The 24,162-nt window shown below is 39.6% G+C and overlaps 1 protein-coding gene and 1 non-coding gene across 2 annotated transcripts in view; one reads left to right on the top strand and one right to left on the bottom strand.

Annotated features, from left to right (window-relative positions):
* Positions 1-6,860: 6,860 nt before the first annotated feature.
* The window catches only part of cunh20orf27 (chromosome unknown C20orf27 homolog), a 29,518-nt gene continuing 12,216 nt past the window's right edge, over positions 6,861-24,162 (bottom strand). The window contains exons 3-6 of the mRNA XM_034230329.1: positions 22,235-22,374; positions 14,822-14,960; positions 12,119-12,244; positions 6,861-8,861 (exon numbers count right to left, since the gene is read on the bottom strand). Coding sequence (XP_034086220.1) covers positions 8,761-8,861; positions 12,119-12,244; positions 14,822-14,960; positions 22,235-22,374 — 506 coding nt within the window. The 3' untranslated portion in view covers positions 6,861-8,760. The remainder of the gene's footprint in view (positions 8,862-12,118; positions 12,245-14,821; positions 14,961-22,234; positions 22,375-24,162) is intronic.
* trnag-gcc lies at positions 10,045-10,115 on the top strand. Its single transcript has one exon. It is a non-coding gene; the product is annotated as a tRNA-Gly (tRNA).

Here is a 24,162-nt window from a genome sequence, read left to right on the forward strand (position 1 = left end):
AACGTGGATGGCACCCTGCAGAATCTCCTGGATCAAAAAGAGCATTTAAGGAGAGGTTACTATCGGTTTTCCATCTCATTTACGATCCTTCACTGTAGCCTATAGGCACACAGCCATCTTCCTCTAACAGCAGCTATTTCCTGCTGCTGATGGAGCAGCCTGCAGTTTGTTGTGATTGTGAAATCATGTCAGCTGCAGGAGTGACTGACAATACCGGGTGGAGTTTCCTCCTTACAGGTGAAGCGTCTCTGAAAACACTGCAGAGGAGAACAGGAGGAGGAAGAAAAAAGGATTTTGAGCGGGATTATATAATTATAGTTTTGCCGTGTGTGTTTTTTTTCTTATTTTTCTTATCCACGGCCGTAATTACTGCACATAGCCGGGTCGTTACTCCTTTCAGCTGGCCTAATCTCACACGGGATGAATAGAGACTGTCAATCAGACGCAGCACTCAGTAGCGAGACAAGAGGGACTGATTGCTGCAACACACACACACACACACACACACACACACACACACACACACACACACACACACACACACACACACACACACACACACACACACACACACACACACACACACACACACACACACACACACACACACACACCACACACACACACACACACACACACACACACACACACACACACTTTTTCGTCCTCCTTTGCAGTGTTTTTTCACCCTCATGGTGCACAACTAAAAACCCTCCAAAAAGCAGATTTTTTTACTTTTTTCTGAATGACTGTGTCATTTTAACATTCATTATTTTAGACTGCTGCTATCGCTTTTGCACTACCTTATATTATTTATTTTATAGGTGATGCACATTGTAAATTGCCATAAGGTGAAAAACTAGTAGATAGATACATTATAATGTTTCATACCATTTTACATTTTTGTAATTGCTGCTTTTTGCTTACAGAGGATCCCCTTTATTTCCTCAGTCTGTTGTTTAAGTCCTGAGGTCCATCATTTATGCACAAATAGGAACACATGCATGATATAGTCATTAGAAATCAAAAATAATAAAAATCCTGACCAGCTGCAATATTAACATTATGTTTACATGCTACTGCAGCAATAATGCATACGATGCTTTATTTACAGTAACACATTCCTTTTACTTGATTAAAGGAGCTGTCTGCTTCTTATTGCCCATGTCATGTTTTTTTAATTACTTCATCCATGGATTAATAACCAAGTTGTCCTACTTTTGTAACGTTATGGAAGATCTATCCGCCTTAGGGCTAGGATTACTGTTAAATAAAGTCATTATTGCGCAGTTTTATTACTCTATAATGATCTGAATGCACTTTCAGCTTGAACCCACCTCAATGAGGGGGAACAAACTCGGCTCTCATACAGTATGTTCCCCCCCCTCTCTCCTGATGTTGATTGAATCTAAACTCAGTTTTATTTGAATAACATTTCTGCTATACTCAAATCTCCATTAGCCTGCTGCACAAACATGAAAGTGATGCCTATATAATAAGAGTACAAACCCAGATCTGGATTATGTATCTGCCCGCAGGCCATAAGGATAAACAAATGTTTGTTTGCACCATTCCCCGACTGCCTCATCTCCCCCCCCCCCCCCCAAATCCGATCAATCAGATCAATCAACAGAGATTACTGTAAACCCAGAGGTCAGGGGGAGGGCAGCGGGCCACTCAGAGTTCACACACACGCACACGCACACACACACACACACACACACACACACACACACACACACACACACACACACACACACACACACACACACACACACACACACACACACACCACACACACACACACACACACACACACACACACACACACACACACACACACACACACACAAAAGCTCCAGACACAAGCTCCAGACAAATCTGTGCAGGAATGGAAAACATGTATAGTCCACGGAAGTGTAATTTTATTGAAAGACAGATTTCACCTGATTTATACAACCCTGCTGCGATGTGCACTTTTCTAGATTTCACACAAATGAAATGCATGTATGATTTCAAAAGCCTTTAAAAGACGCCGTCAAAAATCCCCTAAAAAGTTGTCGAACGTAAATGTGATTGTTAAAATAAATGCGTGGAAATGCGTTTGATCCAGAAAGCTGTACAACTGACTGACAGAGATATTTCTTGGATCCTAGGGAGAGAAAAGGGATTCAGGTGCGTTAATAAAAAGACTCGGAAGGAGGAGGTCTAATGTAAATTACGCACGAGTTTTACGCAACACTTTCTGGAGTTCCTCATCGACTTCTGGATCAAATCTGTTTGGAGTCAAGTTAATGTTTGGCCTCTTTTCTAAATATTTAAAACACATTTTCCTTTTTCTTTTCTTGTTTCTTCCTGTGTTGGTTTGTTAATCTCACTCTCAGGAGGTTGAAAACTTTATTCAACTTTTGTTTCCAGCTGTTGAACTCAACGTGTATACGTTGCACTTAACATGCAAAATAATGGAATGTATTAAAGTATGTTTACTCAAGTAGGCCTACTTGTACTTTACTGGAGTATTTCCATTTGATGCTATACTTTGTATTCTACTCCGCTATTTTGGCAGCTAATATCGTACTTTTTTAATACATTTATTAAACAAAAATACTTAACATGTTCAGATTATAAGATAAAACAACATATACACAAACTAAGTACTTTTGGTAGCCTACCTATAGTATATTTTTGATGTATTTGTGTACTTTTACTAAAGTAGGATTTTGTATGCAGGACTTGAGTGTATTTCTACTTTGACTTTAGTGAGATATCTGAGTACTTCTTACACCTCTAAACGTATCTGCTGGAGTAAATGACACAGTACCAATAAGATAACATATAAGGAAACTCAAAACGGTTGAATATGATTTCGTTAAACCAATGGCTAAAATAAAAAGACCATCAAACTGCAGTATCTTTAACGAAGTGTAGGCCGTTTTAATAAATACATGAATGGTTATGAATAGAAAATAAGTGCTTTGTATGAACTAAGTGCCACTAAAAAAGCTGCATGTTTTATACAAGCTATGCCAGTATCATTACAAACCTATTTTAGGCCAAGTTATATTCACGGACGTTGGCGACATCTTTCGTTAAATAACCAAGACACCCGATATCTGATTTTATACATTTAAAACGGAAAATACTAGACTAACTAAGACAAATAAAAGGACTAACAAATTATAAATGCAATGCACAATACTCAACTTGTATGTGTTGCATTAAAGGGCCAAACCATAGATTATTTTTAAATAAAGGTTCAGGATTGATCATTGTAAACAAAGTGTTAAAGGTTATCTGTTTAGCTTACGAGGTACGACCAATATTTATTATAAACATCGACTTTAAAAGCTTATATTTGATGTATATTCCTCATTCTACGACTATTAACAATAACTAAACAAGTGTTTTGCAGCCAAAGTAAAAGACTGCAACGATGCAACAAATACCATTTTAAAATACCTCACAAAGTGAAATGTATTTGACATGCTGTGCAAAGGGTGAAGAAAGAGCCTAAAACGCCGCAGTAAAAAGAATGTCTTGTTCTTCTCTTGCAACACGGATCCCTCCGCAGATGTGCGTCAGTACCTCGTGTATAGTGCCGGTCTCTGCGGACTTTCAGCCGAGTCCCGGTTTTACTCGGGACTCGACCTGAGAGCCGGGATCCGAGCTGACCTCTGCAAGGTCTGCAAACTCCTGCTTTGTTTCTAAACACAAACACATGCATCATTCAGGCAGCAAATAGTCGTTAATCTATTCTACTCTGTTTCTTCTTGCACTATTGTTATTTATTTTATGTCCGATAACTATAGGAGCTTGGGACTTAAGCTTTTCATTGCCATTTCTACCCTGAAGCTACTGTTCAGTGTTCATATGATTAAAGCATTTGAATCTTGAATCAAAATAGTTAAATGTCAAATAGACTTTAATGTTCATTTAGAGTTACTGATGATGTATAAATTCAGTTTATTTGAGTGAATGGACAGTGCTAATTGCAGAGTTACTGCACATTTCTGCTCTTTTCTCAACCCAATCACATGAATAATTCAAAGAGCATATAGGTTGTTTTTCTATAGGCGTACTTACACATTTTCAAAAATAAAAAAAGATTGGTGTTACTGAAGCAGAGCTGTGTTAAGTGTATCCGAGTGAAGAGACACGGCACACACATGGTTAAAAAGCCAGGATCTGTCCCTGCAGGTTGAGACAGTAGCGGCAGAAATGTACTATAGGGCGGGCCTGTATAAAATAGGGTGGGCCAGCTTTTTCCAGGGGGAAAAATGACTTTAAGGTAGGCCTGGCCTATAAGAATAACATATAATAATGCCCATTGCCAAGCATCGTTGTAGCATTTCCCTCCGAATAATGGTCGAAGACTTGACTGATGATATGAATTCATTGAAATCTCCAATATTAACGTAAGAGCTATAAAGACACAAAAATAACAAATACATTTAGGCTCCATTCGTGTTAGAATCATACTACCAAATGTTAACTGTAAACACACAGCAAAGCTACAAAACAGCATACAAACGAATTAGGACACAACCTAATGTTTACATTATAGTTAATACCAAATTTGTGCCTCTTTATATGTAGATTAATCTCTGCTCCTTTTCTCCGTCACGTTGTTTCCATAGCAACAACAACTTCCTGTCAACAGCCTAAACTCGCCTTCAAAATAAAAGCATCTAAATAACACAGGAAGTTAACCTACATTACATTTAAGACATATTTACAACTGCAACAAAAGTAACAAAAACCATCTCATATCCTTTTCAGTTTCACAGAACACAAATTGGGTTATTTACTCTTGTATTGCACTAACAGCAACAATCGGTTGTAGCATTCAAACCTGCTCATGGACTTGCAGTGGTCCTCGCTTTTTTCTCTCCAACGAGTTACACTGTGCTTCCAGTCTACATATCCATCGTAAATGCACCTTCAGCTCCTGGGCTGGGGAAATGTCTGCACATTTTGCCGAAAAGCGCGACCATACTTAAAATCTCCATACCACCTCGATGAGAAGCACCTTGCTTTCCCATGATTTAGAGTGCAAGGGAACTTCTTGAATTGTGGCTGTGAAGGCGGTTCATCAATTGCAGACAGACCAGCGGGTAAGCCTACACCTGCTTCATGCTGACGACCGGGAGCGGGAGGGAGCACTGCTAGCGCCGTGGAGCAAGCGGCTGTAACAGTCTCCGGACTAGTCAGAGAGCCTGGCCCTGGATCGCTGCTAGATGAGGGCAGTGGGGGCTTTTCTTGGAGTCTGGGTTTAAAAAAAAAAAAAAAAGTTCATTAGTGAACTTTGAGCCATCATTTGCAGGCAGCTCTCTACCTCTCTCACGTTACTATGGCGCGCGCCGGAACCAACAACCAGTTGTTACCGTAAATGAGTTTGGTTCAGAGGACAAAACACATACAACATTAATTCAACTCGATATTTGTTCACTTGAATTTCACTTTGAATGCTTGGATATTCTCAATGAGTGAATACATTTTTTATAAGAATAATAAAAAAATTACACCGAAGCTTTCTTAGGGTGGGCCAATGAGTAAACTGGGTGGGCCTGGGCCCTATGATGGCTACGCCACTGGGCTGAGACCTCCTAAAATAAATCAAAGCAAAATCAGAGCCGAGCTTAAACGTGTTAGACATAAAGAATAACACAAATAAGTCAAGCAGTAGCAGCAAGAAAGTTTAAATTGGTTACTGTAAGATCTATAAGTGCTAGTTGTCTGATATGAATTGGAATAATATCCCCCTCTCTTGGACCCGGGTGAATGGCTAAAGGCACTTTTCCGCAACCAAATAACACCAATGGCTATTTAAGTAAATGTGTTATACAACGACTGGAAGTGAGCCAGAGAGAAGAATCCTCACCTTGTTTTTGTAGGATACACTAATGTCAAAAGGGCCAATCTGAAAAAAAGTAGATTGGAGGAAGAACACAAACTCAGTGATACTGCAAAGCTTTTTTCTACTGTGTGACGTGGACTTAAAAGGCAGCTGCTCCAACTAAACTGTGTCCTGTTCAACTGTAACATGTTTTTTAGTGAACGTTTGTTGTTGCTTTGTGTTATTTATTGGTCTGTAGGCAGTCCATGGTTCCTGCCAGTCAAACCATAAGGTCTACCGATTGTTCTGGTTTCTTTATCATCTTCTGAATTCATTGTATTTTGTAACAGGATGCTCTTAAGCAAACCTACATTCTATATATTCCTTCATGAATCTTGAGTTCACATCAAATGTTGCTTTGTTTTCAAACGGCCCTTACCAATACAAAATGAAAAGTGCAATACATGCATATTAGAAGCAAATGCTCTGCACTCAAAATGTGTTTTACAATGTGTAAAACCACAAAGAAGTCCAAAATGAATTTAAACATTTAAGATATTGGAAGATAACATATACAAGGAAAACACATTTTAGTACATAAGACTTTTAATAAAACTAACAAAAGGATTTGGAGTGATCTTAAATATTATTTTAAGTTAATATTTAGGTGAACAATTCAGATTTATACACACTAAAATAGAAAAGTAAATGACAGATTTCTTACCTCACTCTAGTACAGGAACTTAGCAAACAGAAGGTCAATGACAATGAGGTTTTGTAGAGTTTTTAAGCTCTTGAATTACATTTTTAAGACGTTTAAACAGTTTTAATATGTAGACCAGTTAATCTTGTAATAAACCCAAATGAAAGAGCCTCACATTAATCAGAAATGTATTTTAATATTATTATAATCTCTTCTGGAGCCACATGAGAGTATATTGTGTGAAGGTGAAGCGGTGCAGACTGCCGCCAAGTGTTCCTGCCATGAACTGACACAAGCCGCAATAAGTGACAAAACTCAAACTCATACACACTTTTTTATTTATTTTCAACATTAGAAAATACACATCACACCCACAGAAGACAAACGGCTACATTCTTGGAACAGTGACCTATTTTCAGTTTTACATTAAAGCAGACATTATCAAGCAAACATCAAATACATGTATTTTATCTGAACTAAACCGACAGCTTGTGGTCGAATATGTAGAGAAGTTACACACAGAATCATTTCCTTTAAGGCCGATGTATTCAATATGGTGCAACAAAAACTGTTGATTCTCACAGAGGAAATGTTAGGATTTTGTGGGAAATTGGAGACGGCAGTGCAGCCAGATCACGGCACAAATGTAAATTAGGCAGAGCTGACAGGCAATTGAATGAATCCTCAATGCCTGTCAGCTCTGTGTGTTCTGTACTGTGATCAGACAGAAGCACCTGTTGGAGCAAAGCTGCTGGAAGATGGATTCAACACTGAAATGTCAACAAACAGGCAGCTGGTGCGAGTGTTTTTCCCGTGTGAGAGGATGTGATGGTAAAAACAACATCAGGGTTTTAAGGGAAATGACAGGACGGTACAATGAAAGGCACTTTGAGTGACATGAGTGTTCTGAAGGCTTTGTGGATGAATTCAAACAAAAGACAAAATAAATCCTTCACAAACTCTGCTGGACAAATCCACCCACAAGCCTTAAATGCAAGATTATTTAAAATGGTGATTAATCTTACTATTATTTTCTTAATTAGTAGACAATTAGTTTGGCCTGTCCAACGTGCAAAGTGCTGCCTTTAAACACCCCAGAACCCGGAGATATCAAAATTAAGAGCCTGAAAAAAAAAGGTTTTCTGAATGGCTAAGGATAGATTTGTCAGTTGATTTACACCTATTAACTGTTAATGTTGCTTTGGTTGAACATGTCTTTAATTGTGGGGAAGGTGGGGGAAAAACAACGCCTTTTTAGCTAAACAGTAAAGAAGTTTGATAGCAGGGTTTTTAAACATAAACGCTAAACATCAGATTTAGAAAAAAAAGTCAAAACTCTTCTTTCTTCATTAAAAACGTCACGTATATGTTTCATAATCATGCTCAATAGATGCCATATATAGCTAACGCGCGTTTTGAAGCGATATTCTCTTCTGTTTTTATTGGAGGAAAGCCTCTCTTTCTATGTAATTTTTATTTATTTTTGCTAATGTTCACATATGTTGTTTGGGATTTCCTGGGATATGCAAAAAATCAGTAACTTAAGTTGTCTCGGGGTAACGATATAGAGCAGTGTAAAAGCCCTGTAGTTGGATTTGAACTTTAAATGGAGAAATGTGACCACACTGAAGAAGTTTGTCCAATAAAAAAAAAAGCTTTTAGATTGAAGGATCTTTAGTTGATGGTCTGCAGTGCCCCCTTGTGGTGAAACAGAGACATTACAGGCTCAGCTACCAAAGTCTTGATGTATATTCCTTTGCTACGGGTCAATTTAAAGCTACTTTATGAATAAAAGAGCCCTTGTTTACTCCCTTACCTTTAAACACATTCAGTGTATATGTCAGGAGAAGAGGTGAAAAGGGATTTGATATCGGATTCAAAGAGCGCTGCTGCCCTCTAGAGGCTCAGTAAGGAAAGTACAACTGAATACATCAAGGTGACAAAAAGAGGATTGGGAGGATCAATCAATCAATGTTTATTTATATAGGAGGAAACTGTGTTCAGATGTTGTTGATGTTGCAGTTGAGGAATGTTTTTGTGTGTAAAGGACGCACGTTTCCTCTGAATCTAACACTGAACACTGGGCTGATTAACATACTGTTTGGACATTGCGTGGCACTAAATCCTTTTTGCTGTATTTGTGTACACTTCTCTGATGGCAGGTATGTGTGTGTGTGTGTGTATATATGTGTGTACTTTGGGTTGAAGTGGAGCCGGATCTTTAGTCGAATCCTTGCCAGTCGCTCTGTTCAGAGTCGTACTCCAACTCCACCCCGATGCAGCGCACCCCCTCCAGCAGCATGGGCGTACCGTGGTGACGATCTGAGACACAGAGACATAAATTCACTTTCAGAACGTTTTTTTTAAAAACACTTTTCAAACCATAATAGCAATGGCTGAAATACTTTTTATCAATAGGTTTATGCCGTCTAAGGTAATACTAATAAAGGTGATTTAAGTACATTTGTGGTACTTCTAGAGTGGTATATTTTATACTTGACCACATTTGAAGGCAAATGAGGCACATTTACTCTTACTTAGGAAGGTAGAAAGAAGGTAAAATCCTTGCTACTTTCTCAACTCTGCACAGATGTAAACACCAATACAATACACCAATATGAATTGTGTGTAAATGTGTCATTGTTAGCTTTGGAAAGTAACTGAAAATCACAGACAGAGCCTAGACTCATCTGATTTTGTAAAAGGAGTGAGAGGAATACGTTTCTGACGTCCATCTGTTGAAGTACGCTGGTAGTCTCACATCTAGCCTGTTTTGCCTTAAAACTCATCAGACTGAACCATAGGGACTGAACGCTCACAGGACGCCATTGAAGGGACGCAAGAATGGGAATGATTACGTTTTATGTAGGCAGACAAAAAACTCTGGAGTAGAGCCACTGACTCTTGGCTGAGATGCAAGTTAAGAGCCTGTTTCTCAAGGAGTGTGAGGTTTAAAACATGTGATTCTGACTGGATTGAACCAGCAAATAGTAGTAATAAGGATCAGTCCCACTTTGCAGGAAGATAATCCATGTAGTGTGCACAGCGAGAAGTGGAGAAGGAACTGACTGAGACGCTCGCTTTAGGGCAACCCTTCCCCCTCAACTTCCTCCGCTCTGGAAGTATCCGATTACATGGATAAGACCCTCCCCCAGTGGAGCACGTTACCCTCACGTGTGCTCACGTCTTCTGCAGAGCACAACACAATAGACAATCACAGAAATCAGAATGGGAGATAAAACAGCTCCCTCTTTACTGCGACACACCGATTCACTGCTTCAGCTCTCAGTCATGGTGATTATGGACATGTCGGCGTTAAAATAAGAAATGTACAGTACATTTAACACATCCACTGAAGCTTTTTTTTAACCACTCGGGTCACAGGTTTCACAGTGGGATGTTTTAAAACTACAAATAAAATGAAAAAAAAATAATAAGGTCTCTCTCTCTGTGATTGGTCGTGCTCGCTTTTAAATATGTTTACTGTACAGCCAGTAGCATGTAAGCATTGGTGGTTCAGTGGTAGAATTCTCGCCTGCCACGCGGGAGGCCCGGGTTCGATTCCCGGCCAATGCAACATCCTTTTTCCCCTGTTATTATGACCACGACCGGGAGCAATAGCAGCCGACACACATGGCATAGTTAATGTGGAAAAAATACTTTGAAAATATTAGAGCTGCATACATACATACAGCTCATTTCAGCATGAACCAATTATTTTCGCTAAATGTATTGTACAAAAAATAATGAATGTGCCCCTTTAAAATATTCATGAGCCCAAAGAGGCACCTTTAAAGTGCGTTTATTTAATCTACCAATGATTAAAACATTAAAAAAACATCCAAACCTTCAATTTGAGGACATCGTTTTTGCCCAAAAATGATTTATTAAGTAATAAACGATAATAAAAAAGATTGATTTCTTAACCGCTTCTTGTATCCCACCAAAGTTAGCACCAATACAGTATTGGTGTATTTCAACAACACTGAACGTACCCCCCCCTCCCCAGTGTCATTATACTGTTATATCATCCTCATCCAGTCACTGATCTAAATGCAGGTTAGCAGCTAAGAGTAAAAGCAGAGGCAGAGCTTAATCCTTTGATTTGGTCGCCATCCAGACCTCAATTACACACATCTGGACAGATGTTCAGGCCACGGTTTGTGAGTAAAAATAAACACAACAGCCTCAAGAACACATATGTATGCGTATACGAACACACACAATAGCTGTACTACTGTAAATGCACGCCAGAATTAATGGTGACACACAAACGACCTATTCACCTAATTCTCCATCTGTTGACACACATAGCATCGTCTAATTCAGTCTCAGTGGAATAAATGCACATTCATTGCAGGAGCTTATTGCCTCAGAGAGCTTCTTCATTGACAAAGACATAAACAAGAATGTAATTTTAATCTAAATAGTAACATTTCATATCTATTTTAAAAAGGGTTGCTGGTGATTAACTTGATTTAGTGACAAGTGCTGTTGAAGTGGTTTTGACTCGGAGTCACCAGCAGGAGGCAGTAGCACACAAATTAAAATAGTGTGAGCTCTGTTTCAAAGTTCTCACTTCAATACTGAAAGGAGAAACGACCAGATGCCAAAGTAAGTCTGTAAGTAAGTACGTTTTTAAAACATGATCCAATTATTGTCAAAGAAAATTGAAAGATTGGGTCAGGGATTAACATGTTAGTGTCAGGCAGAGGTGGGAAGTAGTGGAGTACTTTTACTTCTTACATTTTGAACACGAATACCTGAACTTTCTACTTCTTACATTTTCCAAACAGCTGGTTACTTTAGTTTGAATGTGTGTTCGATGCGTGATCATTATTATTTAGAGTCATAGCGTGCCTATTGATTTGAACACGATCCATGTATCCATAATTTCCTGGTCTTCTCTAAAGAAGAGGGACCAATGGAAACGTTGTCATGTTGCCGTTGTTCAGCATCGAAACATTCATTAGCTAACAATGACATTATTGTTCTCTTAATATAAAGGGAGGTCAGGTACTCTTTAAAACAGCTGCTAGTTATGGGGACTTTTTACTGAAGTACATTTCAAAGCCCATACTTGTGAAAGTTATTATTATTACTATGAAGCAGTGCGTAACAATAAGTTCATGAATTGAACTTACTTTCTTTTGTATATTTGGGGTTTTGGATGATTGGTTGGACGAAACAAGCGGTGGAAAGATCATTTTAGATAATAATTGTGGCTAGTTTACTATAAAAAAATAGAAAGGGCAGTTCAAAAACTGACATTGTAGTATCTGGTGTTTCCACTCAAGCTTTTTATATCCAATTTAAACTTGTGCTACTTATTTCTGCATTGACAAAGTCTGTTTCTTTTTTCAAACACATTTCTATCTCTGTTATGAACTCTCTTTTTGTTTTTAGCGGTTATGTGTAATTGCCTTTGTGTCTGATTTGTCCCATAGAAATAAATGAACCTTAAAACATGAATGAGAACACACTTTCACTTCCCGAACGCTCACAAAGATAACAAGAGTTCATCTACAAGCTGCAGTGTGTTGCAAAGATAATAACTTGTATGAGTAAAGCAGCCTCACCCATGACTCTGGCGTGAACTTTGACCTTAACGCAGACGTCCTGGTTGGTCTCGCTCAGCAGCAGCACCTCCTCACACAGAACGCCCTCCTGCTGCGCCATGTACTCACACGTCACCTTCAGACCTCCTGGGAACACACAGAGAAACACAAGTAAACAGAGAGGTTGTTTTTATATCTCACATGTCATACCCCAAAGCCAGCCAAAGGGTTTTCGGGAAAACACGAGTAAAAGTACAAGAAACAAATGATAAAAACAATAAAACGCCTGCAGAGTAAAACGATATAAAAACTGAAAAAGCACACGATAAAAACGGTAAAGAGAACCGAATAAAAACGTATGAATACCTCTTCAAACTGGCTTTTAATGTGTGATTGTTGTTTTACCATTTAATTGTTGTCCTTTTCTTTTTTTACTACCTCTGTAAAGCGACTTTGAGCACCTGTAAAAGCACTTACAAAATAAATGTATTATATTATTAATACAGAAGAGTATGAATATATTAAACACAAGGACAATGTAAGCTGAGAGAGTGTAATCCACCAATCAATCAGCTTTATTTGTGACATGTGATCATACAGTATAAGGTGCAATATACAGTGAAATGTAACCCCGCTGGTATAAAGGGTGTTACAGTAAAGTAGAAGTAAAGGTCAGTAACCTGCTTCAGTTTCATTTAGGGGGAACGAATCCAAGCAACATTAGACGATCACCTTTGGCACAAATCTGCAGGTTTAGTGACGCGGGGGGGAAAGATTCAAACACTTCCAGGTTAGTCGTACAATAGATGTTTCGAAGGTTTACCACCTCCGACAACAGGGATACAACACAAACACAGGAAAGTGTCTGAAAGGGACTTTAGTTTCTCTGATTCCTCAGAGACGGGTTGCTGAGCTAACACTGTCTGTTCCTGTAATCCTCAGCCATCTGGTCCTGCACGCAGCTAAACAGAATAATGGTGCAACAAGAGAGAATTACTTCACATCAGCTCTTCCTGCAACAAAGACAGGCTCATACTTAACTTGTTTCTGGGAATTACACTCTGGATAAATGTTGTCTTGTATATACGACTCAGGGGAAAAAAACCTGCCTTGTTAAAGCTCCTAACTTTAAGACACCTTTTTAAAAGGGTTCAACAAAAGAGTGTTGTTTGCAGCTTGAATGAACATCAAGGAGCAAAAACATCTCAAAATGCAACATGCCAGAAGGCTGAGCAAATTGTCCACTAATTGTAAGATCAGTGGTTTCGAACCCAGGTTCCCGCACTCTGCATGTACGAGAGTAGTTTTGTAAGACACTGATCCCCAAATTGCTCATGTCTGTAAACATGTCACAGTAGAGGCACAACATACACATATGCACCTTAAAATGAGCATAAAATACGTCCTCTTGCAGTGGTGGAAAGACGTAGAAGAAGTTACATAAATGCAAGTCCATATATGTTTGATGATAAGTTACAAAGATACGATATTTCTGTATGATAAACAGCGGCCTTTGCTTCTTTCACTTGTCCTTTCTGATTGAAAAAGCTATGACTGTTGTTTGCCCTGGATTTAGCATTTAGGAAGTTGTATCTGTGCTGCCTGAGAAAAAGACTGCAGACACAACCGAGGGCTGTAAAAAGGTCCCCCAATATTCAGGTAAAAAACGTTTGTATCCGTCTTAAAGCGCTGAATTCCCTCTGACCCCAACTGCCCCACTGTGAGCACAGTATGCCTGCTTTCATTAGCAGTTAATAATGTAGATACAAAAGGTTAAAAGGGTTAGAGACCATGATTGGACCAGCAGACAAGGCTTCCTATCTTCAGAAGATTCAAAAGGTTTAATGTGCTATCATATACTACTAACGTAAAACTACGGTGTAAAAACACAGGTTCCTCAACAATGCAATTATAAGACATGAAAACACATTTGAAAAAACAACAACAATACAAAAATGGTGCAAGCTCAGGCGTTAAGTAGTCTTAGTGGGATAACACTTTAGTCCTGATGCCGAGGTAGCGCTTATCAGACGGTAATATAGAGTTTAGTGTTTGTTAAGTTTGAATAGAATCCAAGGCGAGTCATTTGATTAGATTACTATATGCAGGGTTCATACACCTTTTCACCAATGATTTTCAATGACGTCTCCATGACCGTTACCTAATTTTCCATGACCAAAAACATGACTCTTTCTCAGCGTACCACTGAAAATGGTTTATTTGAACATGGAACAGGAAAATAAGGTCTGCATCTGAAACATGTCGTGCCTATCTAAAACAAATCAAATAGTAGCTTACTAGCTTCTACACGCTAACGCAACTCAAATCTCTCACCAGCAAAATACCTCGTCAGTTAAAAGCCATTTGATGTTTCATTACTATACAATACAGTATTTATTATCATTATAGTATTACTATTTTGGCGATTAGATAAAATATAAATTATATTTGATGCAACTTTAGTTACATTTCCATGACTTTTCCAAAACTTTGGGAAAAATATTGTTTTCCAAAAGTTTTCCAGGGCCTGGAATTAGCATTTTGAATTTCCATGACTTTTCCAGGTTTTTAATGACCGTAAGAACCCTGTATATGTGATCAAACATTTAACTATGGTATTAACTTAAGCATGTTTTCTTCTGTGTTCATAATGCTTTCTTTAAAATGTATACGGACTCTGCCTTGTTTATTTGTGAGTTGTTCATCTTCCTCTAACGGCCTTACCCTCCGGTGCCGGTGTGATATCAGTGATCCGGAGGTGTGGACTGGGAACTGGCGCTGGACACACATCCTTCCCCAGAGCCGGGACATCGGGCAACGTGAACACTATTTCATACCGGTGCTGCGTCTTTAGGAAGCCGACCTGCAGAGAGGGAGTTGAAAGGGAAAGAGTTGGGATTAAGAGGAAAAACAATGGCCGTCTTTCACTCTCACTCAAACTTTGGGCTAATCCTCCTGTGACATACGGAGAGAGGGATTTATAGTGAGAGAAACAGGCCTCACAGTGCATAGAGTAAGTCCAATACGGCTCAATAAATAAAGGATTATTTTATATGAGGGAAATGGATAAGTAATTCTCATAAGCACTGGCAGAGTTTTCCTTGAGAGAGTCCTCTAATTGAAATCATTTGTTATTGCTCTGGTGATCTTAATCCCCCTCACCTTTGCCAAATTGGCAATTCAAGTGCGAGCTCCTGGATTTTAATCAAGTCCAAAATCTTCCAATAATACTAATCTCGTGTGGATATATTTGGAAGTAATACAAGAGCTTAATCTTACTCATGGTCACACCTTCTACAGCAGTTTGGAGGATGACACGCTCAAAAAGCTCTACAACCCAAAACATGCACCCAAAGGAAGGAGACATTCTAATTTGGCCGTACGTTTTTTTCCAGATATTTCCCAGAAGAAGCACTTACCGTTAAACATTATATCCAGATTTAATCAAAAATTATTTAATTTAAAAAGGAATTTATGGTCACAAAAATGGAGAGATTTTAATTGATAAGTCGATGCAAAGAAAAACGTTTGATTGATTAACCATTTCAGTGTTTTTTTGAAGGAAAAAACACCAATCATTTATCTGGTCACAGCTTGTGGAAAGTGATTATGTTCTGCTTCTTTCTGATTTCTATTACTGACCTTTAAATATCCTTAGGTATTGGGACAACTGGTTGGAAAAAAAGAATTCCCCATTGCATCTGGGAACTGATTAATTGAAGAAAACATCAACCAATAAATCAATATTGGCCCTATACAAGATTATCCATTAGGTTGTACGTGACGGAGTGAAACTCAATAAATAAAGAAGAAATAACTGACGTAACCAAACACAACACTGGATGTTTCTCAATCACAAGTACGCTTGCTTGGTGTCTTCCGAGTCACTTGCTTCAGAAGCGAGGCAAGAATACTTCCTGGCATGCGGAAAACGAAGAGTGGAACAGGCGAGCAAGTGTGCAGGTGTGTGTCATATGAGAGGCCCCGCCTTACATTTTCCGCTACAGATTTGGGGATATTGGTTCGTGCGCAAAGCATTGTGGGGATTTGAAGACCGCAGAGGCCGTTTCTCAATCTCGAGGATGCTGGCTTCCAAGCCAATATTTCAAGGATGCTACGTCATCAAGTGGCGCAGCAGGACCGTTCCAATGTCCAGCATACTTGGAATTCCACAGAGGCTGCATCCTTGGTTTGGGGGAAATTTCGAGGCTGCACATGGGTAGACTTCACGTCCTTAAAATCCCCACAATGCTTTGCGCACGGACCAATTTCCCCAAATCTGTGGCGGAAAATGTAAGGCGGGGCCTCTCATGTGACGCACACTTGCTAGCCTGTTCCACTCTTTGTTTTCCGAATGCCAGGAAGGATTCTTGCCTAGCTTCTGAAGGAAGTGACTCGGAAGACATGACAAACACCCGGAGTCTACACATGTGCAGCCTCGAAATGTCTCCAAACGAAATACGCCGGGCTCGGTAGAATTCCAAGTATGCTGGACATTGGAACAGTCCTTCGGCGGCACTCGATGACGTAGTATGCTTGAAATAGTGGCTCTGGAGCAGCTTTCCTCGACATTGAGAAACACCCACTGTCTCTTGTTGATACTGAATAAGGAACAATTCACACCTTTTCAATTCATAAAAACCACAATGCAACATGTAAAAGGAGACAGTGGGTAGGGAAGAATGAAAAGAGCAACAGACAGGTGAAGGGAGGGGAGTGATGTGCAGTGGCGTTTTCTCCTGGAGGCCAAGGGAAGCCAGGCTTCCCCTGTTTTTTCGGATTGTAGTTATAATTTTAATAAATAAATAAAAACACTTCGTTTAGTTTCGGAAATTCTTTGTTTTGTGTTGCTGCCGGCCCGTCTCTCCCCCATTCTCATTGAGTATTTTACAAATAGTGAAACAGCGCCCCTCTAGATGTTATGGTGAAACAGTAGATTGCACTCACTGTTGCGAGAGGAGGCCAGCCGAAATTGGCTTCCCTTGGTGAAAAAAATTGAGGGACTGACCAATCAGATGAGGCTCACGTGATGCCCCTGCCAACCTGTGATTGGTCAGGGCCATGCCAAGGGAAGCCAGAGGCGGCTGGCTTCCCTTGCCTCACAATCCAATCAAATCGCATCAACTTAGTGTTAGTGACTTAGTGACGCGTCCTAAAACCCGGAAGTAAGCTGCGCTCGGTTTCCCTCGACAAAAGAGCAATGGGATTTCGGAAAATAGCTCGAAATAAGGTCAGTGGAAAACGAACCTGTTAGATCAATGCAAGTTTTGTTCAGTCGGAATAATTTTCGAATCATAAATCTAATCGATAGAAGATAGATAGCGTCACTGCATCACTCTCACCGCCGTTAAAAAGTAGCAAGCAACTGAAGCAAGTGCAATTATGTAGGGTGGAGATTTGGAGTATTTACTCAAAAATAATTGTACTAAACTTCCGCTACAGCAGCAACAACAAATACAATCTGATGACAGGCCAATGCCCAAACTGGAGCTGTGTACAGCGAGGAAAAAAGGAGCGAATCAAACGTAAAACGTTAAAGGTCTCCTGATTTAGTTTGTGAATGAATGCTTATTAGAGTTTGGGCTGGAGAGTGCGTGCGGACCTGTCGGTTAGATAACAGGCGTGTGCAAGTCCTGCATCTGTATGATACAAATGTGTGTAAAATGATACCGGGTGCTGTAATCACTCATCTGGTTACGTTATTACATTGACCACCACACCCCCGACCCAAAAGAAAGGACGTATTATTGGCTTCTCCTAATTTTTTCCCCACGCCATGCTACTGGTGATGTGTAGCCTAGTGTAAAACAAAGAGAAACATTCATGAGGGAGTCATCACAGAGCCGGTTGAAGAAAGCTTCACAGGAGGCGAGATAAAAAGGAGAGACACAGCGAGAGAGAGAGGAGGAGACCGGAGGGAGGTGCATGCGACGAGAGATAAGTCTAAAACCCCTAGAGCTGGAAACGGCAGATTTAGCCCCAAAGGACCTCCAGTTAGAGCAGAGGCTGCAAACAGCATGAAGTGAGAAGAGAAGCAACACTGCAAGAAAAACAATCATTCTGTATAGTCCCACGCATGTCCAGACACTGAGAAGAGACTCCGACAAATGTATTTTAAATGATTTTATACGGCACATTTCAAGAGACTCAAAAGCAATAACCGATATGAGAGATTTCAGTTACTTAACATTTGTGTACGATTGCACAACTGAGCGATGACACAAACGCTTGATTTCTGAAGAAGTGTAACACTGGGAGTAAGACACACCCAGAGACACAAACGGCTCATCGTTCCTCCCAAACAATGGAGCAATTATTTACACAACTAACGGGGAAATGCCACACATTTGATGAACTTGTATATCCAGTTAAACAAGTGAATTCAGTCAGTAGTGAATATGAAATGCCATCTCTCTTTTTCCTTTGACTATGAGGTCTTAATACATTCTGGTTTACAGCTGTTGGCAAAGCTAGAGTTTAAAATGTATTTTGCTGCGACTCCAGATGGTGATTTTAATTCAGTGCTGTCATGCATCTTAAACAGATTATCTAACTTGAGCTAAAGTCATATTCAGGGTAAGCATAACTTGATAAACACACCAGAGTTACTGAGAAACTCCCAGAGTGACTGTAGTGAGTAAACATTGTGTTCTGGTTGCTGTCTCTAATTATGCTGGAAACGCAACAATCACATATCACCCGCTTGACAAAGTTGTTGTTAGGAACGTATTAGCAAACAGTTGTCAATTAAAGCATCCAGAATATATGAAACAACATTAGCATTTATTTGGAATCTCCACTTGTTTTATTGAAATGCAATGTTCACGCTCCTGTTAGCTCTGTTTTGGTCTCCACCTCCTCCTGGCCTGAATATCTTTACATGTAAACTTTAGATGCTCCTATGTTCACTAGTTACTCGAAACAGCACAATACTGTGGATTTTTCAGTGCTTTTTAGTGTAAACTCCTGCCTATCGAACGTTTAAAAGGTGCTACTAAACAACGCTGACAAGAACAGGGCGACTGACCCAAAACAAAGGGTGTCGGTACAGACTCCTTAAGAAACAATGCTGAAAAGAGTATGGAAGGGTAAGATACAGGTAATACAGGTAATCATTCTTAGTAGTTTAGTCACTATGTACCCTGCCTTTCACAATACATGCAGAAAGTAGATTCATAAAATGTTGATAGGAGTTGCTTTAACCCTAAATAAAACATCAGTATAGCCTCTCTAATATTTTTATTTTATAGCACTGCTTCCTGAAGGCAGCTTCACGTCCTTGTATCCATTATCCCGTAACCAGGTTACTCACAGTAACACGATTCAATTTAATGTGCAACCAACAAAAACACAATCATAAACATGTCTAATTCACCCAACCAGAAATGGCCACTGCAGCAGCACTTCTCCTGCTGATCTCTGTAACGCTGACAGTTGTCCATTAGCATCCCATAATTGACCATCTTCACCCACAGAAACATTACCACGTATAAAGTGATGTTTTGACGTACTTACCACAGTGAAATTCAAATTAGCTTCATCAAAACTGTTATTCATACAGCTGTTGCATGCATGCTTTCCATCCCACACACTCCCACCTCATCTTTGGTCTGTGCACCCCCCCCCCCGGTCCATTTCCATAGCAACAGCAGCCCTCCCCTTAGCTCCACAATGAGGCTCAGACAAGAAAGACTCTGCTCCCACTCTGCTCCCACTCTCCAAGAGCTTCGACACACACACTCACACGGACAGGCTGCTCTGTAACTGTGAAGGTCACAGCCAAGTTTGTAGTCCATTTAAATGACGGGCACACGCAGCTTTTAGGCAAATTGATTTGGCTTTGAATGCGTTTTAAAGCTTAGATACACTGAGCTTGTACAGAACTTCCCCTTGGGCTTTTGGTTTAACTGAGAAACAGTAGAAAAGGAAGGCTAACCTGAAAGCTTTCTGAAGGCGTCTGTCATCTATTTAGGCAGATTAGTGCACTTCACCCTGGGGAAGTCATATTAACATTTAAGAGTGTCATTAAGAACATTTAAAGGTAGAAGGAAATGGGGTGAGAAATTACAAAGTAAGGTTTATTAAGCGTTAATAAAACGGAGAAGCAATTATAACAAAGTCAGCTAAAGTCATAGCATTTTTCTAGGTGTGCCAGCCGCCACAAAACCATGACTTGTTAGACATGTTGACGGTCCTCTATCTATATTAAAATCAGTACGATAAGAAGCTATTATCCAGCTGTAGACACAATACTTATCGTTTATTACTTTACTAAACATCCTTAAACTAAACTGTGTCCATGCTCGCAGCTCTGTGAGGCACATCAGATCTTTAAGCTAAATGCTAACATCAGTACACTAGCATGCTCATGCTAGCATGCTTGCTAATTAGCGTTGAAGTGGATAATAAGGTTTTGAAGGAATGTATTATTAAAGATTTAACCTTGTATGGATATCTGTACTAAAAGGTAATCAATACAACAGTTGCCAAGACATTTCACTCCATCTATGTTCAGTGTAAATAAAAGTGAAATGATGAATTCACAACACTCTTAATTCATAGAGGTAAAAGCCCTAAAGAAATGCTACTGTTCGAGAACAAGGATTAAAGATCTGTAAACAGCAACCTCTCAAAGAGTAGTTCATCTTTCTCTCATCAGCAGCCTCCATGTTAATGAAGTCTGAAGAAGAAGAGATACTTTATTAATCCCACACGGGGAAATGCAATTTGGCAGAGCTGAAACAAATTACACTGATGTGAAATTTAAAGACACAGACATTAGTTTCGTTTTTCCACATGATTTGATTTTTTTTGGAATTTTTTTAAAGCTTTCGCCACCTTGTGTTGCCGTTGCTTGGCTCCTCCATTGAGCCCCTGCAGGGTTTAAGAGCTGACAGCAGCGAACAGATGAGGAGTCTGATATCATTTTTCAGTGCCATTATAGCCCACAGAGGAGATTAACGCTGATGAGGAAAGACTTTAATCTTCTCCTGGATGTTTCGCAGATAAAGCTCGTCAGTGGTGGTAGACACTGAGGACACTAACCCCCCCGCTACATCAAAGAGTTAACTTCTGATATTATATCCATCACTTGAAAAACGTGGAACATCGGGAAGTAGAGCCTCTAATTAGGACTGAGTGCAAGACTTTCAGGAAAAAGTTTCAAACTTCGATTCCATGGCGGTAACAAATCTGTTTTCATCTATAGCTTGGTTTGGCTTGGGGTTTCAATTTAGAAACCTGCTCATGTTTTCTTCCCTATTTTACAGTATATCAGGCATTTTTAATTGCCTGGTTTCCTTCTGAATCTGATCCACAAAGACATTATAACCCTGGCAGGAAGATGGACTTGGATGAAATGATCCGCTGTACATGGTGTCCATGAAGCAGATGGGACCTGAATAATGTCTGTAGGCAGAAAACTACTCCAGAACACACTTTCTGATCCAAGGGAGCATGTGAGGATGCCAACTGATAACTGAGTCGGTGAAAAGGATGATCATTATCTAATGAGGATAAAGATATCCAGTATTTTAGTGTGACTCAATAAAAACAATCAAGTCTAGATTATCATGTTAATTATTTGCTGCATGAAAAGCCTGATAACAGTCATATGTGTGCCTGTTATGCACTGACATTGCCTTTCAATGTAAGAGTAAGGCCTGACATTATGTCTCATGTATTGCTTTTAAATCACTTCCCTCCATGAGTTTTCTAAAGTCACAACTTGCGCCAAATATGCTCAACCGTAGCCCAAATAATTACTTGGCTAGGTAGTAATGTAGTATTTCCATTAAAATCATATTAACTCCTAAGATTGTGAGTGCTCTTGATCTGGGAGAGACATTTTTTTTTTTGTTGCCGTTTTACAACAATTTATTTTGAGATTAAAACCTGAATACAAAGACAATGCAAGGACACTAAATGAACTGCAGCTCTGTAAGATGAATACAGGGAGTATCAGCAACAAGTCAGAAATCAGTGTTTCTTAAAATGAAGTATAAATATGACATTTTGAGGGAAGTGAAGCTTGGAGAAAAGTAAAATAAATAAATATGAAATGTAGGCAAAATGTGGACATATTTTACTCGTGCAAAGTTGTTACGAGTGTGTTTTTTTTTTGGAGGTTAAACACACCTTGACCATGAAGTTGCCGTCATCCTCCGGTGTCACCATGACGATGGAGTCATGCAGCTTCTCGTCGAAGTGAACATGTGTCGGGTGTGCGGCGGCGGGGGATTCCTCTGAGAAGCGAACGCCTCCTGTCTTGGCACAACCTGAATGAGAGGAAAGAGTCAGTGAAGGTCGGAAGTGAGCAAAAACTCACTGTTATAGCTGTAGTCTAGAGCAGGGGTTCTCAAACTTTTTGCTTATGCGGACCACTTTTTATTATCAAGGATTTTCGCGGACCACCTCGTTTTAACACTACGTTTATATATGTACTTATTTTTACAGTTTGCATATGAGGTGTTCTGCGAAAATCCTTGATAAAAAAAAAGTGGATTTCTTTTACCAGTGGTAAGTTTGAGAACCGCTGGTCTAGAGCACTACTTAAAGGAAAACATCAAATCCACTGTGTTGTCTGAATGCTTAGAGACCTGTAAAGGCACAAGCTTATGCATACATACAGTAAATAATATATACAATCATATAAAGTGTCAATAGGACTGAAGAAAGGAAACAGATTTGAAGAGCGGAGCGAAGAAGATAAATGGATGTTGACAAATTCTGCAAAAGAGACTTTTTAAAAAAAAATGTTGCAGGAACTTCACCAGAGATGATATGAGAGATATGATCAACAAAAAAAGTCCATGAGAGAAAGTGTGTAATGTTCAGCAGAGACTTTCGGTAGTAAAAAAGTTATAATTCCTGCTCAGTATACTCAAGGGCCCTCCTTCAGCAAATTAGATTATTTGTCACAGTGGTAAAGGATTACATCGTTGGTTATATTGGGTTTTTTAATGACCAGAAGTGGCCAACCATGTCTTCCCTTGTTGATAAAGCAGGCATCTGGCAGCTTTAATCGAGTTTGAATCCTGGAGAAAAGAAAGATGGATCTTTTAAAAACGGGTCCTCTACGCCTCCACGGGATCCTAGTGTCAAAACAAAGGAGATAAAGACGTTTGGGCTTTCAAGCTAAACACTCTATTATTTCTCTGTAGGTTTCACTTCTCTCCTATGACACTGAGACACATTGATATTCATTGTTCTCCAGCCCAGGCATTACTCCCAGTGTGAGATAATGGAAACTTCTTCTGAACCCTTGGGTCTAACTTCACTTTCCCAGACCTATTGTGAGAGAAGCTAAACGTCAAGCACCACTTTTAAGATGATTATATTCAATTATCTATTAAAGGTCCCCTATTATACTGTTTTTCATCAATATATTACAGGTCTCAGATATAGAAAACATGTCTCTGAAGTGTTTGGCTTCAAACACCAAACAGATCGTTGCAGCATCCCATAATCCCCTCTGTTTCAGCCTCTGTGCTGATTCTCTGTCTGTTACTTGAAAATCAGGAGCCCCTCCCCACGCCCCTCTGAGAGACATTTGGTTACAAAGAACACAATGGAGCTCTAGGAGGAGATAAGGTGATAAGGTGGGGGGGGGGGGGTTACCTTGGTTGCTGATTGGCTAATGGTTACACAAGACAAAACATTGTTATGACATCATAAAGTGGCCAACATCTGATAATCTCATTTTCAGACAGGTTTTTATAGAAATGGATCAGGACAAAAAGTGAGAGAATCTTTTTCCCTGAAACTTTCAGAATCTCTTTCCACAGAGGGGACACATGTTGATGTAGAAGAGACATGAAGAAGAGGGGACACATGTTGATGTAGAAGAGACATGAAGAAGAGGGGGCACATGTTGATGTAGAAGAGACATGAAGAAGAGGGGACACATGTTGATGTAGAAGAGACATGAAGAAGAGGGGACACATGTTGATGTAGAAGAGACATGAAGAAGAGGGGGCACATGTTGATGTAGAAGAGACATGAAGAAGAGGGGACACATGTTGACGTAGAAGAGACATGAAGAAGAGGGGACACATGTTGATGTA

The sequence above is a fragment of the Gymnodraco acuticeps genome, unplaced genomic scaffold (genome assembly GCF_902827175.1).
Source record: "Gymnodraco acuticeps unplaced genomic scaffold, fGymAcu1.1, whole genome shotgun sequence".
NCBI lineage: Eukaryota > Metazoa > Chordata > Actinopteri > Perciformes > Bathydraconidae > Gymnodraco > Gymnodraco acuticeps.